The sequence below is a fragment of the Teleopsis dalmanni genome, chromosome 2 (genome assembly GCF_002237135.1).
Source record: "Teleopsis dalmanni isolate 2A chromosome 2, ASM223713v2, whole genome shotgun sequence".
NCBI lineage: Eukaryota > Metazoa > Arthropoda > Insecta > Diptera > Diopsidae > Teleopsis > Teleopsis dalmanni.
Genome location: NC_051847.1, coordinates 27,598,826 through 27,615,609, shown reverse-complemented (window position 1 = coordinate 27,615,609; position 16,784 = coordinate 27,598,826). Strand labels below are relative to the sequence as shown.

At 31.0% G+C, this 16,784-nt stretch overlaps 2 protein-coding genes across 2 annotated transcripts; both read right to left on the bottom strand.

The window, feature by feature from the left end:
- Nucleotides 1-1,108: 1,108 nt before the first annotated feature.
- Nucleotides 1,109-7,114, bottom strand: LOC119674184 (ATP-binding cassette sub-family A member 3-like). Its single transcript, XM_038085308.1, has 11 exons — nt 6,719-7,114; nt 6,065-6,650; nt 5,856-5,999; nt 4,544-5,794; nt 3,631-4,478; nt 3,147-3,496; nt 2,652-3,011; nt 2,446-2,590; nt 2,169-2,369; nt 1,371-2,102; nt 1,109-1,307 (listed from the first exon to the last, which is right to left on the bottom strand). The coding sequence occupies exons 1-11, from the start codon at nt 7,096-7,098 to the stop codon at nt 1,109-1,111; spliced, it is 5,196 nt and encodes a 1,731-aa protein (XP_037941236.1). The 5' UTR covers nt 7,099-7,114.
- Nucleotides 7,115-9,487: 2,373 nt separating this feature from the next.
- Nucleotides 9,488-15,431, bottom strand: LOC119674183 (ATP-binding cassette sub-family A member 3-like). Its single transcript, XM_038085307.1, has 11 exons — nt 15,042-15,431; nt 14,387-14,972; nt 14,175-14,318; nt 12,866-14,113; nt 11,956-12,803; nt 11,473-11,822; nt 10,972-11,331; nt 10,770-10,914; nt 10,493-10,693; nt 9,712-10,437; nt 9,488-9,653 (listed from the first exon to the last, which is right to left on the bottom strand). The coding sequence occupies exons 1-11, from the start codon at nt 15,404-15,406 to the stop codon at nt 9,488-9,490; spliced, it is 5,139 nt and encodes a 1,712-aa protein (XP_037941235.1). The 5' UTR covers nt 15,407-15,431.
- Between the last annotated feature and the right edge of the window lie 1,353 nt (nt 15,432-16,784).

Genomic DNA, 16,784 nt, shown 5'->3' with positions numbered 1-16,784 from the left:
TATACGCTTCTTAAAGTTCATATGCCATTAGATTTTGAAATGGACTTCAGAAAATGTTAACATTATTTTTTTGTTTTTTATTTTTAATTTGTTACGTCGAAATATTTAAAAGTCGGTTTTTTTAAAAATTTTAGCTTTTATTTGGAACGTTTTTTTCGGTATATTTCTATACGTATTTCGGTAAATTCGCTTTTGCCTTCATCTGGAGAATTCCTAATAATTAAAACATCTATGAAATTTACAAATTATTTATACTTATTACTGGTCTTATATTTAATTTTAATAAATCATCTATACAGATTATATCCATTTAAGAAGTGCAAATCCTTTTGATACCCAGCGATTGATTCTAGAATAAACAGTCTTCAATATAAGAAAATATAAATCTTTCTGCTGTACATTTCATCTGGAGAATCCTAATAATTAAAACATCTATGAAATTTACAAATATTTATACTTATTACAGGCTTATATTAATTTAATAAATCATCTATACAGATTATATCATTTAGAAGTGCAAATCCTTTTGATACCACGATTGATTCTAGAATAAACAGTCTTCAATATAAGAAAATATAAACCTTTCTGGGTTCATTTCATCTGGAGAATTCCTAATAATTAAACATCTATGAAATTTACAAATTATTTATACTTATTACAGGTCTTATATTTAATTTTAATAAATCATCTATACAGATAATATCCATTTAAGAAGTGCAAATCCTTTTGACACCCAGCGATTGATTCTAGAATAAACAGTCTTCAATATAAGAAAATATAAATCTTTCTGCGGTTCATTTATTCCGACAACATTTCTATCTCTGTTTTTGTTGTACAATTTTTTAAGATACCTAATAATAGCTTGTTATTTATACACTTTGATTATTAATGCTTGTCATTAATAAGTCAGATTACTACTATATTCAAGTTCAACCCGAACAGAGATTTACAAACATTTATTAGTGACGCTTTAAAAATTATAAATGAGAAATTAGTTATTAATTAAGATTAATTAATTTACAAAGTAAAATAATAACTAAATGGTAAAAATTACATATGTCTATAAAATTTATATAGTTTTAAAAAATATATAACTTATCTTCGATTTTCAACTTTCATCGTTGTAGAGTACTCCTGCACTATCCTCCGCAATCCTTATGAAAAACATTGAATTCGAATTAATTGATATTTGGAAATCTTCTATTCTTAAATGAAAATGATTTCTTCGAATTTTGGAAAATATTTCTGATAATGTCACATTTGGAGTGAAAGGAATAGCATATACTATAACATTGCCCCAAATACCTCTAGAAGATATAGTAGTCATCAGTTACTTTAAGCAAATATGAGAAATATCAAATATTACTTACTTTACAAATGAATTAGGATATTCCTGGTCCATAAATGACTCCACATAGAAGAACTGGTTGCGATTAACTCTAAGTCTAATTGTTGAAATGCGAGCTAAATGTGAGCTCCTTATCTTAATCTTTAGTATAAATACATCGTTATCAGTTGCATTTAATGATGAAAGCGTGCCAAGAGCACGGAAACGTCCTCTGTGAAGTATGGCAATTTTGTTTGCTATTAATTCACATTCGTTTCCCCTGATGCTACAAAACACAATGGCTCTACCCATTTCTTGTAAATGGCAAATTAAATTATATACAATGCGACGGTTGGCGCCATCAAGTCCTTGAGTCGGGTTATCTAATAACAATATTTTAGTTTTACCCATCAATGCAACTGCGAAATTCAGTCTTATTTTAAATCCATTTGAGTAACATTTAACCGGTGCATATAAGTAATGATGAAACCCTAAAATCTTAGCTACAATATTTATCATATCAGGTATTTTGTTGCGAGGAACTCCACGAAGTAATGACATCATTTTTAGGATCTGCCATCCAGTGTACTCATCCATACATAAATTGACATCTGCCATGTAGCCAATCATTTTATATACATCACTTTGATGATCTTTGAGTTCTAATCCTTCATATCTGATATGTCCTTCAGTTAATTCTACTTTTCCAGCTAGCAACTTAAGCAATGTTGATTTACCAGAACCAATCATTCCCAGTATACCAAGGCATTCATAACTAATCAAGTTTTTAACATTTGATAATCATAAATAAAGAATTTCGAATTCTCAGTAAATACATTACCTCTGAAGTGCAAATGTTAGGTTCTTTATTACAGTCATATGGTCCTTGGAATATGTTAAGTGTGCACAAACAAGTTGAGTACGAAACTGATCACCCGTTGTCATTTTTTCAACACGTGCGATTTCGTTTATTATATTTTTCTCAAGTGGAAGAGTATCTATGCTTTTGTGGTGAGTTTCAAATTCTGTTCTTGCAAGCTTGCTATATAAATAATAACAATTTCACATAAAAATCGTTTGTAATATGAAAAATGGAATAATTTTAATTGTAGACTTACGAATTAAGTTTCGTTAATGTTTGGCAATTCATGCCACCACGATAATACAGTATATATATTAAGGCCCAAGATATAATTCCTAAAACTGTCAGGCAAAAAACTTCACTCAAAATACCTTCTTGCCATTGTAACATACCAAATTCACCTAATAAAATAATAACATTTATTTATTGTTCTTTAACAACTTTTATACTTAATTGCCTTACTACAACAATTTGGAACAAATCGGCATTGCTCCACATATCTTGATATAGTATTTATAGTTTTATCATTACACATAGCCTGTAAATTTTCATTTCTGAAAGCTTTTTCTAGGCCTCTGGCCATTAGAAAAAGCGGTAGTCCACGAAGCAGCATTCTGAAGTTTCTATATAGATCGCCATCTGATATGAATGCAAATCCGTTGTAAAGAACTTCACAAATTATACAGTAGCATACAACGTTAAATAGAAGAAAGATAACGGATACTGCGTAAGTGGTGTTAAAGTCTTTGAAATAGATCGACACCAAATATGTCAGAGATATAGTAGAAATTCCGGCTATAACCAAAATGATTAGAAACCAAACTGTAAAATTAAAGACATATTCAATTTGTGAATGTGTGATGGATAGGAGAACAAGAGAATTAATGAGGATAAATATTGAGAATATTGCTACATTTCTAATATTTATTTTATATGTTGTGATTTTGATACACTTACTTGCTACTTTCATTTCCTCAACATACGATGCCACGGAATAAAAATTAATAGTTACTATTATAACTGATTCAAAAATGACAAAGACTATATTTGTCAGATATGACGACATCCAGTAAGACACTTCACTTAAACCTGCTATAGACTGAAGTATCTTAAAGCCTGAACTGCGTTCCTTCGTAAAAAATATACATCGAAAAGGCCAAATAATTGAAAAACAAAGAGCAATATAGCGTGGCAAAAAAAAGCCAATGGAGTTTTGGTTCCCAAAAGTATCCAATGTTGCTGAGAAATCGGTACTAAATGGCAGAGGATCCAGGGTAACAGTGACTTTTGCGTTAAGATCATTGTATCTACAAATGTGATATTCTATGAATTATTAAATAATTTTATAATTAAATAACACTTAAAAACTGATAAAATGTTGAAAAAAATTAAGATTTTCATTCATTAAACTAAAATACAAACTGAAATTTTTTTCACTTACTGTGCCAAGGCATTATGAATAGTGTTCAGGCTTAAAGGCGCAGTATGAAGTGGATAGTTGTTAAACCAGGCTGTAATATGTTTGTCTTCAAATGAGGCTCCAATTAAGTAATCATGATTAACGAAGTCTTGTTTTTCTGACTGTTTTTTAATAAAAAAACTTTCAGCGTTTTCATTTACTATACTCCTGGCTATATGCTCATAGCGCTTCCAGAACAGATTTTGTCGATATAGATCAACTGGATCCAATTCTTGCTCTTGGAGATCTGCGGATACACTTATTATTGTTATAGAGTGTTGATATTGATCTAAGTCGAATGTTATTGGCCTTAGTTCTTGGCGTTCAATATCAAGATTTGTTAAAGCTAAAGAAATAAGTGGAAACACAATTGGTGCCACCAATTGTATTATTGTAAGAGCGATGTGATAATATTGGAAAGCAACTCGTTTAATGACAAGTGCATAGAAGTGACTAAACCAAAGCTGAAAGCCCGTTAGAGGTTCATAATTATAAATTTCGTCAAATTGCTGATGTTCATCTTCATTGAAAGATATGCCACTCATTATTTGTGAATGTCTTCTTTGATCACCATAGCTGGGATATTCGGTGCCCCGTTGCATGAACACATCATATAGGGAGCTTTCACAAATTGAAAATGTTATTATACTTAAACTTTGTTGTTGTTCATATATTTCTTTTAATATTTCATTAAAATCTTGTATATATTTCTCTTCCAGTGCATATGAAATTTCATTCCCTAACACATATTCTGGTTGTATGTTTGGTATAAACTTCCTTATTATTTCAGTAACTTTTTCAATATCACAATACATATCCTTTATTAAAAACTATATTACGGAAAAGAAACGTTATAACAAAGTTAAAAAACTAAAGCTGATTAAAATAAATTTACCAAACGATAACCAGTGGAATAGAGATTTTTCAAAAAATAGCTAGAGCCATAGCATTGTAATTCTCCTCCTGATAATATCCCTATGCGATCACCTAATGCATCCGCTTCTTCACAAGACTGTGTTGTTAAAAATATGGTTCTATCAGTTTTTTCATTCAGTAATAATTTCCAAAGAAGTTTTCGAGCTTCCATGTCTAAGCCCATACTGGGCTCATTGAGCACGACTATTTTACTTCCTCCAATCAGTGCAGAGCTAACTTTAAGATATTGTTTCATTCCAGTTGAAAGGTCCTGAGTAACAGTATCACCCTTTTCTTCTAAATTCATTGCTCTTACATACTTTTCTACTTCGCTATGATTCTGCGTATCATTTATGCCTTTAAGTGCACAAAAAAATGAAAGCTGCTCTCTAACCGTAAGATTATTAATAAGAGTTGAGTTTCCAACACTAATCCCAACACTACATAAGGCATGGCCGGGATTATCATTTATATCGTATCCATTGATGACGATAGTACCTCTAGTAGGACGAATGAGTCCTACAATCATTGAAAGGAGAGTCGTTTTACCGCTGTTGTTATGACCCATAAGAACCGTTATATCGCCTTGGCAAATGTTCATTGTCACATTACTTATCGCACGAATATTGTTGACAATTTTCGTTATTTTACGTATTTCTATTACGATTCTTTTGTACTGAAGGTCTATTTCTACTATTTCCGTATTTCGCGGATGTGAAAAAATTTTGTTGTCATCTACCTGAGAGGCTCTATATTTTCTGTGTGTAGCAGAAATAATTCTTTTGATTTTTCCATATAAGTTCACCTTGTCCATAAATAATGCGATTATTAAATAAACTATGCTTTGACCAAACATTATTAAAATAATGTTTCCATATATGATATCTGACTTGATTTCTGTATGTTTAAACATATTATCCCATTGAAAGCCTCTACCAAATTCTTCAAGTGCAAGAAGATTGTCCAATGCGGCAGCCATCGCTGTGTTTGAGAAGAGATACATACAAATGAAGGTTTCACTCTTCATACCATTTGCATCACGTTGGGTATATGGTAGATATGTTAAAATCCATGCTGTAGCCAATAAAAAATTGGCACTTTTAGTATGACTCGTAATTGACATAATCAATACATAAAACGATAAAGACGCGAGACTATAAGCTAGCATTAGAAATATCAGAGCACTCCAAGAACTTTTGGTACAAATACCGTAACCATCATTCCAATGAATCTGAAAATTTTACTCAGTTTTAACATCACAAAACACAATAAATTTTTTTAGATATACAAACCTTTAAAACCAATGTCAAGAAAAACGATGCAAGGACCGTATTAAGAAATCCATTAAAATAGTATGATAAAGTCTGAATCCAAAATGGAATTCCCATTATTTTTAAAACAGATCGCAAACCACTTTTGTCATCCACTATTATATTCTGAAGAAAATGTGATCCAATAAATAACTTAAAAAACATATACACAAAATAAATTATTTCTTCACCTTGGAAAAATTCATTACAGGATATATGAATCCCATTATAATAGCTAATGGCAAGCTTACTCTTATATTAGTTAACAATCCATCAAAATCATGTTTACAATAAGGAAATTGGCGTAGACTTACAACCCAGGTATATTGTTTTTTAGAAGTTAGTGCCAAATAAGATTCTGTGACGGCTTGTTGAAGAGAAATAAAACCTTCGCGTACATACATTACAAAACTTTCGTCAGGATCATTTGTGTATTGATTTCGAATATCGTATAAATTATTTGTGTTCCAATTGGTTCCAATATACGACTTATGATACTGACGTAATTCACTGGGAAACACAAGAGAATAGTTAAGATGTTTAGGAAACATATGTAAAGAAGTGTTTGATTTTTTTAATTTTTCTTCATTGAAACACACTCCAGCTAAATAAAAATTAATCTGCATGCTCTCCCGTAACTGTTTACATGTCTCAAAACCTATAACATCAATGGAATTTAATTTTTTGGCTGCTTTCTCCATGATCCGTACGTAGCCTGGTTGAGTGTTTGGTGCAAAGCATAGAATCAATTGTGGAACATAGACATTATAGGGGAAACTGTAGAGAAATCACAGTAATTAGGAACAGTAGTATTAAATGAGTAATATCTCAGACTTTTAACTTACTTTCTGATACTTTCTTCAATTGTCATAACTTTATTTGCCAACAACTCAATAGTCAAATGATCTTTTCTCTCCTCGTACTCTTGCAGAACAGATACCCATTCATTTTCAAAGCTTATAGGATCATACCTAACTTCATAACGCTCTTCTACATTGATAAAGAAACGCAATAGAACAAAGAACGTTATGAAAATTGTTGGTAAGAAAACAACAAAGACTCTGAAACAAAATTGACGAAATTCTCTGTACGAAACTTTCCAAAAATGTAACGAAAACTTTTGAAAGTTTGTTATTTCATGTTTATCTTCCTCTTCAAATGGCGGTATCCTGACTATAGAAGAAAAACTCCCATCAAATGTGTTGAAACTATCAAAACTTCCCATAATGCAAGCTTTTAAAAAAATTCTACGTTAATTTTAAAACTAATACAGAAGTAAATAAAATTTTGATAACAATAAAATGATCGATAGACTTGATTGCAGTATTTTTAATTTATTGTTTTTTAAAAAAAATTTTGTTACTTTTTATTGAATTAAAATATATCTACTACTAATAGTTGTATTAAAGAAATGTATGTGGCATTGCAGTTGACTTATCTAAGTCTATTGCAAGCCTAAAAAAAATTGCCGACACCTTAAGGGCTATTTTCGACGTTTGAGAAAAAAATTTAAGACTATTAGTGCCAATGAATTGATTACTCTTGATGGAATTGATAGTGTTATCGACAGTTTACCAACAATACGACAAGCAAAAACTAAAAAAGAGCCCTTAAGACTTTAACTAATAACTCAACTTCAATTATTTAGTGCCAGAATGGGTCTCAAGACTTCAAAGTAATGACGCAGCTGTTTACCTAGCCAAGAAACCGGCAAATATGTTTTTATTTGGTCCTAAGCTATTCTCTGAACTCACCAAAAAGCCTTTTTAATGATATAATCAGGAAATAGAAGGAATAGACAATTTCACTGGCTTAAATGCCATTCAAAACGATTTCTTATCTCAGCTAAGGAAATATCAAATAAAATATATATTCTCTAGATAGAAGAGACCTAAGGACTCTATCTGTTTACTTTACAAATCACCTCGACTTGCTTTATTACTTATAGTGAAATGGACATCATAAGATCCAAAGGAACGACAATTCTCAAACTGTGGTACAATTTATTAAGATACTTATGTTTATAGCGTTAAGGATAAAAGTTAAACACAATATCTCTACAACTATGTAAAAGGCCTGTGAGTTCTGGCCTCTAAGGACCATGTTATGTAGAGTGTCACGGGCACGTTATAAGCAAAATAGTTGTTTTCGATGCAAATTCTAAAATTGAGTGAAAAAAAAAACAATATATCGGTTTAAATTTCGTCATGTGAGTCGGGGCTATCTGTACCTCGTCACAAAACAGTACTGCTCAGTACAAATGTCAGAATTGGCAACTTTTAGGAGTAATGTATTACAATATCAATACGTTTTGGAGAATAAATGCCAGGAAGCAACACAGCCTATATTAAAAGTCGCTAATAATCTAATTCTTACACTTTCCGATTTGAAGGAAATCCTTATAATTTTGTAAGTACTGTTAATAATTATCATAAGAAAATATAATATTAAATTAACATTTTCACAGCCTCTATGAGTTTTTTCTTGCTGGTTCTTTTTGGTGACAAAGTGGAAGTTAGCAAATCTACATTTCCTTTTAAATTTAGGCACTACCAAAAAGTACCAAAACATTGTAAAAATATGAAATGGGCAATACTGATGTGACAGTCTACATAACAAGCATTTTTATGATACCCAGAAATAGTTAATTTTGCTATGCCCGTGATACTCTACATAATATGGGCCTAATAATATCAATAATAGATCAAGAATCACGTTCTTGTTGAATCACATTTCTCGTATATGTTTTCATTGAATTCTAACTTTGGAATTGATCGAAGCTTTCTTAAGTTCTGTATTATTAAGTGTTGTAAACTCTATTATTTAAACAAAAAAAAACAATCACTTGGTAACTCTACCATGACATGAATTAAATTGAAAGGTATTAAAAAATAATGTAAGAATAATTAAAAATTTAAAATAAATAGTGATAATAATAAATCGGTTTTCGTTTGATTATATTTGTTGTCTCGATATTCAAAAATAATTTGGTCACGGTGTCCAGCCTTTCTGTGCCTCATCACGTTGGTCAAAAGATTGTGGTTCACTAATAAACGTCAAGATTTGTGCCTTTGTGAACCCTAAATATTAAACAGTTTAATGTATAGGAAAAGTTTTACTTCTTCTCATCAATGAATTAGTTTGTTAATAATTTTTAACCGTTTTTGCTTCACTGTATTTTGATAAAACTATGTTTTTTTTAATTCAATTCACGATCAATGCGTTATTTTTATCTTCACTAGTTTTTAGAATAATATAGGAACTATTTAATAAGTCAGTTATAACAGTAGCAAATAATATATAGGCTATTCCTTCAAGTTTTTGGACATCTTGTGCATATCCTCTCACTTTTTTACTTACATAAAAATAATTTTTTTAAATCGATAAGAAGATATCTTGAGTGTATATGCAAATGATATAGAGTATTATACTAGCTTACCTGGAATTTTTTTTAGTATTTATCAACGGCACTCACAACTTCTTAATTATTGAATAATTATTAATTATTAATTATTTATTGTATTTGTTTAGTTTACATATTTAAATTAAAAAAAAAAATTCAGTGTAAAAAGTAAAAGTAAATACTTTTGAACATTATTTTTATAATATATACATCATCTTTCAAAATTTGTGATAAACATTGCAATTGAATTACTTGATATCTGGAAGTCTTCGATAGATAATTGGGAGCTATATCTCCGCATTGTAGTAAATATTTTTGACAATGTTACATTTTCGGAAATTGGAATAGCATATATTATAACATTTCCCCAAATACCTCTAAATAAAGTTGCACCGTTAGTTAAATTGAATAAATAAAAATATTACTAAAACTTACCTTATTTTTGCATCCTGATATGTTAACTCCATAAATGATTGCACTTGGAAAAACTGGTTACGATTACTCATAAGTCTTTGGCGGTTAAATTCTTGTAGATTCTTCACCTTAACCCGAAGTATATAAACGTCGTTTTCAATTTCAATTATTGATGAAAGTGAACCAAGAGCTCGAAAACGTCCTCTGTAAAGTATGGCAACTCTATTACATAATAATTCGCAATCGCTTCCCATGTCAGAACTGAATACAATAGCTACTCCAGTTTGTTGTAACTTGTAGATTAAATTATAGACTATGCGACGGTTAGCAGTATCAAGTCCTTGAGTTGGGTTATCTAATAACAATATTTTAGTTCTACCCATTAAAGCGACTGCGACACCAATTCGTTTTCTTAGTCCTACTGAATATTTTACTAATGGAAAATGTAGGCAATGCTGGAAGCACATAATTTTAGCTACAGTATTTATCGTTTTAGATATTTTGTTGCGAGGAACTCCACGCAATAATAACATTATTTTTAGAATTTGCCATCCAGTATATTCATCCATAATTAAATTGACGTCTGCCATATAGCCAATCATTTTATATATTTCAGCTTTATGATCTTTGAGTTCTAATCCTTCATATTTGATATGTCCTTCAGTTAAGCTCAGTACACCACTTAGCAACTTGAACATAGTCGATTTACCAGAACCATTCGCTCCCAATACACCAAAGCAGTCATAGCTAATTAGTTTTGTAACAAGAATTAAAAATTTGAACTACTTAATGAATCGGTTACCTGTGAAGTGCGAAACTTAGGCTACTTATTATAGCAACCTCATTTCTAAAAAATGTTAATTGATCACAAACAAGCGGAGTGTAGTGCTGTTCATCTGTGGACATGTTTTGTACATATTTACTCTCAGTGAAAACATTTCTCTCAGTTGAATGAGTATCTTCACTTCTGTGATAAGTTTCAAAATCTGTTTTTGCCAGAGACCTATGTAAATAATAACAATTTCGTATAAAAATCGTTTGTAATATTAACTATGCAGTAATTTTAACTGTTAACTTACAAATTTAGGTTCCTAAATTTTTGATAATGCATGAGATCGCGGTAATATAGTAAATATATTAAGATCCAGGATATAACTGTTAAAAGTGTTAGACAAAAAACTTCTTTTAGAATGCCCCCATCCCATTTCCACATATCAAATTCAACTGAAATAATAATATTTATTTAGTTTATATAGTAATATAAATACTTAATTGTCTTACAACAGCAGTTTGGAACAAATCCGCAATGCTCCACATATTTTGACACAAAATTAATAGTTTTATCGCTACACATAGCCTGTAAATTTCCATTTCTAAAGACTTTTTCTAGGCCTCTGACCATTGAGAAAAGCGGCAGTATACGCAGTATCATTTTGCAGTTTTGATATATATGACTATTGGTTAAGAATCCAAATCGTTGATAAAGAATTTCACAAAATACGCAGTGGCATACAATGTTAAATAAGAGAAAGATAACGATTATTTCATAGGTTGTGTTGAAATCTTTGAAAAAAATTGACACCAGATAAGTTAAAGAAATAATGCATATTCCTGACATGACCAAAACGATTAGAAACCAAACTGTAAGATTAAAGATATATTAAAACTGCGATTATATGATTTATGAAATATATAAAGATTATTATTTTTTTAGAAATACAATATTAAATTATTATTTCATACAATAATAATATATTTAATTGTTATATTTGATTCACATACTTGCCACTGTCGTTTGTCCGCCATACGATGTCATAGAAGCAAAATTTATAGATACTATTATAAGAGACTCAATAACGATAAAAGTCATATTAGTCAGAAATGACGATATCCAGTAGGACACTTCCGTTAAACCTGCTATAGATTGCAACGTCTTAAATCCGGACATACGTTCCTTTGCAAAAAAATGACATTGAAAAGGCCAAAGAATCGAAAAGCAAAGAGCAATATTGCGTGGTAGAAAGAAACCAATGGACTTTTGGTTCCAAAAACTATCCAAAGTTGCAGAAAACTCGGTACTAAACGGTAAGGGATCCAGGGTAACAGTAACTTTTGCATTAAGATCGTTGCATCTACAAATATATAACATTATTAAATATTGTAACAAATTGACATTGAAAATCTACGGATATATAGTAGATCTTAAACCGGACTTAATTAAATATAAATTTTATCTTAGAAATATAATTTGTTTTGTCTACTTACTGAGCCAATGTATTATGAATAACGTTTAAGCTCAATGGGGCGGTATGAAGCGGGTAATTATTAAACCAGGCTGTAATATATTCCTTCTCAAATGTTGCTCCAATTAAATAATCGTGATTCACATAATCAGTGTTTTGTAATTGTTTCTTTATAAAAAACGATTCAATATTTTCATCTCCTGTATATAATCCTATATGCGGATAATGCTGATAAAATAATTGATGTTCATATACACGTTCTGGTTTATCATCACCTATAAAAACATCAGTTCCAACACTTATCATGGCTGTCGAATGATAATATTGACTCAGATCAAATGTCATTGGCGTAAGTTGGGCACGTTTGACATCCACACTTGTTAAAGCTAAAGAAATAATTGGAAACACAATTAGTGCCACCAATTGTAGTATTGTAAGAGCGATGTGATAATATTGGAAAGCAACTCGTTTGATGACAAGTGCATAAAATTGACTTAACCAAAGCTGAAAGCCCGTTAGAGGTTCATAATCATAAATTTCGAGAAATTCCTGATGTTCTTCTTCGTTGACAGATATGCCATTCATTATTTGTGAATGTCTTCTATGATCACCATAGCTAGGATATTCAGAACCTCGTTGCATGAACACATCATATAGGGAGCTTTCACAAATTGAAAAACTTCTTATACTTAATATGTTTTGCTGCCTATATATTTCCTGTAGTAGCCTACTAAAAACTTCTACATATTTATCTTCAAGTCTAAATGAAATTTCATTTCCTAACACATATTCTGCTTGTATATTGGGTATAAATTTCCTAATTGTTTCAGTAACTGTTTTGATATTACAATTAACATCCTTGATTAAAAGCTACATTAAGAAAAAAATATTATAACATACTTAAAGAACAAATCATACTTAAATAAATTTACCAGACGATAACCAGTGCAATAGAGATTTTTCAAAAAGTAACTAGAGCCATAGCATTGTAATTTTCCTCCTGATAATATTCCAAAGCGATCAGCCAATGCATCCGCCTCTTCACACAACTGTGTTATTAAAAATATGGTTCTACCAGTCTTTTCACTTAGTAGTAATTCCCAAAGAAGCTTCCGTGACTCCATGTCTAAACCCATACTTGGCTCATCAAGTACAACTATTTTACTTCCTCCAATCAGTGCAGAGCTAACTTTAAGATATTGTTTCATTCCAGTTGAAAGGTCCTGAGTAACAGTATCACCCTTTTCTTCTAAATTCATTGCTCTTATATACTTTTCTACTTCACTTTGAGTCTGCGTATCATTTATTCCTTTAAGTGCACCAAAAAATGTAAGCTGCTCTCTAACCGTAAGATTCTTAATTAAAGTTGCATCACCAACACTCATTCCAACACTTCTCAAGCCAAGTTCTGGGTTAGTATGAATATCGAAACCGTTAATGACGACAGTTCCACTTGTTGGACGAATAAGTCCTACAATCACTGAAAGAAGTGTTGTTTTGCCAGAACTGTTATGACCCATAATAACCGTTATATCGCCTTCACAAATATTCATTGTTATATTCTTTAGTACGGATACGTTGTCAAGCTCCTTTGTGACATCGTTTAATGCTATAATAACTTTTTTGTAATCAATTTCCACTACTTCTGTTGCTCGTTGTTGCAAACTGAAACGATTGTTATCTGGATCAGCAAAAATAATATTTTCTGTAGGCGCAGTGGAAAATAAATTTCTGTGTTCACCAAGCAACTTTAGTTTTTCAACACATAGGGCAATTGCCAAATAAACAATGCTTTGACCAAACATTATTAAAATTAGTGATCCGGTTGTAATGTGCAACTTGATTTCTGTACTGGAAAATAAATTATCCCATTGAATGCCTCTACCAAATTCTTCGAAAGAAAGAAGATTGTCTAATGCGGCAGCTATGGCAGTATTTGAAAAGATATATAAAAAATTGAATGACCCATCATACACGATTTTTTCTTTTGGTTGAACATATGGTAAATAAGTTAAAACCCATATTATCGCCAACAGGGTACTTGCACATTTAGAGTGGCTCGTAAAAGACATAATCAAAACACAAAATGACAAAGAAGCGAGATTAAAAACTAACATCAGTAACATCAGTGCACTCCATGAACTTTTGCTAAAAATACCGTAACCTTCACTCCAATGAATCTGAAATGTATATCAGTTTAAAATTACGTATATTCTTTGTATAATATTTTTTTATAAGAACCTTCATTGCTATAGTCAAGAAGAACGAGGCAATTATCATATTAAGAAACCCATTAAAATGAATTGCTAAAACTTGTATCCAATAAGGAATTCCCAATATTTTTATAACTGTTTGAAAACCACTTTCCATGTCTTCTCTTATTTTCTGGAAAATTGAATTTCATCAAATATATTAAAAATATAGATACATATAATATCATATATATAGATCACCTTTGATAAATTCATTATCGGATATATGAATCCAATAACAATGGCAAGTGGTAAGCTTACAGTTATTTTAGTTAGTAATCCGTCGTAGTAATGGGTACAGTATGGAAATTGACGTAATGTTATATTGCGGAGTTTTTCACTCTTAAAAACTAAGGACATATAAGATTCTACTACGGCTTGCTGTAGAGAAATAAATCCTTCACGCACATACGTTACATGCTCAATTCCTATTCGATCTTCTAATCGATCTCCAATGTCATACAAATATTTTGTGTTCCAACTTGATCCTATAAACGATTTCTGATATTGACGTAATTCACTGGGAAACACAAGAGAATAATTTAGATGTTTAGGAAACATCTGTAAATAACTGTTTGATTTTGTTAAATTTTCTTCATTGAAACACACTCCAGCTAAATAAAAATTAATCTGCATGCTCTCCCGTAACTGTTTACATGTCTCAAAACCTATAACATCAATGGAATTTAATTTTTTGGCTGCTTTCTCCATGATCAGCACGTAGCCTGGTTGAGTGTTTGGTGCAAAGCATAGAATTATTTGTGGAATAAAGACATTATAGGGGAAACTATAGAGAAGTCGCAGTAATTAAGAAAAGTAGTATTAAATGAGTAATATCTCACACTTTTGTACTTACTTATTGAAACTTTCTTCAACTGTTATCATCTTATGCGCCAACAACTCAATAGTCAAATGATCTTTTCGCTCCGAAAAATCCTGTAGCATAAATATCCATTCGTCACTAAAGTTTATGGGATCGTATCGAACTTCGTACTGCTCCTCAATACTAATAAATATACGCAACATAATAAAAATTAGCATGAATAATGTTGGTAAGAAAACAACAAAGACCCTGGACCACATTTCTTGAAATTCTGTGCATAAAATTTTCCAAAACTGTAAGGAAAATTTATTGAAATTTGTTAATTCATTTCTATTGGCAGTCCTTTCTTGAATGAAACTATTACTGGCCACACCAATACTATCAAAACTTCCTTTCATTGTGTGATTATTTATAAATTACTTTGCAAAGTACTTCACCTCAAACAATTTTATTGGAATAAGAATATGGAATAGGAATGACATTCTCAAAAATATTTAATTTCTTTGCGATTGTACATGGCATACTTCAATTAAATAAATATGTTTTATAATAAGTACGAGTATGTCAAATAAGAATCTTATTTGAATAGATTATGATGGCATAGGTTCAGACAATAATGAAAACAAGAAGATAAATATCTCTTAAAAGTGAAGTGTTACAACTATATATCTATATCGAAAAATATTTTAAAGAAATTCATACACATATGTATACAATCTAATTCAAAATATCAAAAAACTTGGCTAAGAAGCAAACCACGACTATTTACTATTCCCAAAACTGAAGAACAAGTCGGACTCACAACTTTCATTTTTCTGACCAATTGTGGTTGTCCTCTCTAATGGGAGTATCATGGTGGCTGTTATTAAAATCCGCAGTTAGGTGGATATAATGTTTATACATTACTTACATTCAATGAGAAGTTGCACTTTCCAACCGGAAACTCTGTCACGAAGAACAACAAATGTGTGAGATAAGCCTCGCTTCTTTCTAAAGAGGAAACTACATATATCTGAACGGATAACGTCAGTTGGTACCGGTGAAATTTTTTTAAATTTCAATGGCGACCATTATTGACACATTTTACTGATATATGCGTTAGGAGCTCTGCAGTATTGTGCCTTAACAATACTGTTATCACGTTAAAAAAAAATTTGTACTTTTTGTCTGGTGGAGATTGTGTAGTTGATGCTAGGATTACTGCAGTTAGCAGTATACCGGGTGTTTTCACCGAAGCTCAACCAACAGTCACAAGCAGAGAATAAGCACAGGCTGCTAAGAGTGTGCCTACGATTAGATGAACTTATTGACTTATACAGAATTTGTCGTTGTCTCTTTCACTCTGGTCTTTCGCAAATATCTGGACGAACTTACTACACAAGTTTTTTTAAACTGTATGTAAAATACTTTATCTTATTGAAATTGCAATCACCTAGCAAATTAATATGTAGTACTAGCAACTTTCGTTATTCCATGTAATAAAACTTCAATGAACCACTTAACATTTTTGTGCAACTCAAGGGTTTATAGCATTTTTGGTGCACGTGTATAGATCAATAATTCGTACTGAGTAGTGAGAAAGATACTGTTGCAAAATTTCTATTTCGCAGAAAATTTTAAATTCCAATTACATGTTAATATTAAAAATTTTGGACACGCTCGGTATTACCAACTGGCGTCAGAAAGCAATTAATTCGAGCTGACTGGCGGAGGCTACTCGACGCGGCCAAGGACGACTCACATCTGTAATAGCCAACTAAATAAGAAGGTAAGACC

Bases quoted from the DNA above. Each gene is read 5' to 3' on its own strand.
- LOC119674184 (XM_038085308.1), bottom strand. From the start codon at position 7,098: ATGGGAAGTTTTGATAGTTTCAACACATTTGATGGGAGTTTTTCTTCT. The intron at 2,370-2,445 runs GTAAGTCTACAA...TTATTTATATAG, and splicing joins ACATTAACGAAACTTAATTC to CAAGCTTGCAAGAACAGAAT. The intron at 2,103-2,168 runs GTAATGTATTTA...AAACTTGATTAG, and splicing joins CTAACATTTGCACTTCAGAG to TTATGAATGCCTTGGTATAC.
- LOC119674183 (XM_038085307.1), bottom strand. From the start codon at position 15,406: ATGAAAGGAAGTTTTGATAGTATTGGTGTGGCCAGTAATAGTTTCATT. The intron at 11,823-11,955 runs GTAAGTAGACAA...ATATATTTGTAG, and splicing joins ATTCATAATACATTGGCTCA to ATGCAACGATCTTAATGCAA. The intron at 10,915-10,971 runs GTAAGACAATTA...TTATTATTTCAG, and splicing joins ATTTGTTCCAAACTGCTGTT to TTGAATTTGATATGTGGAAA.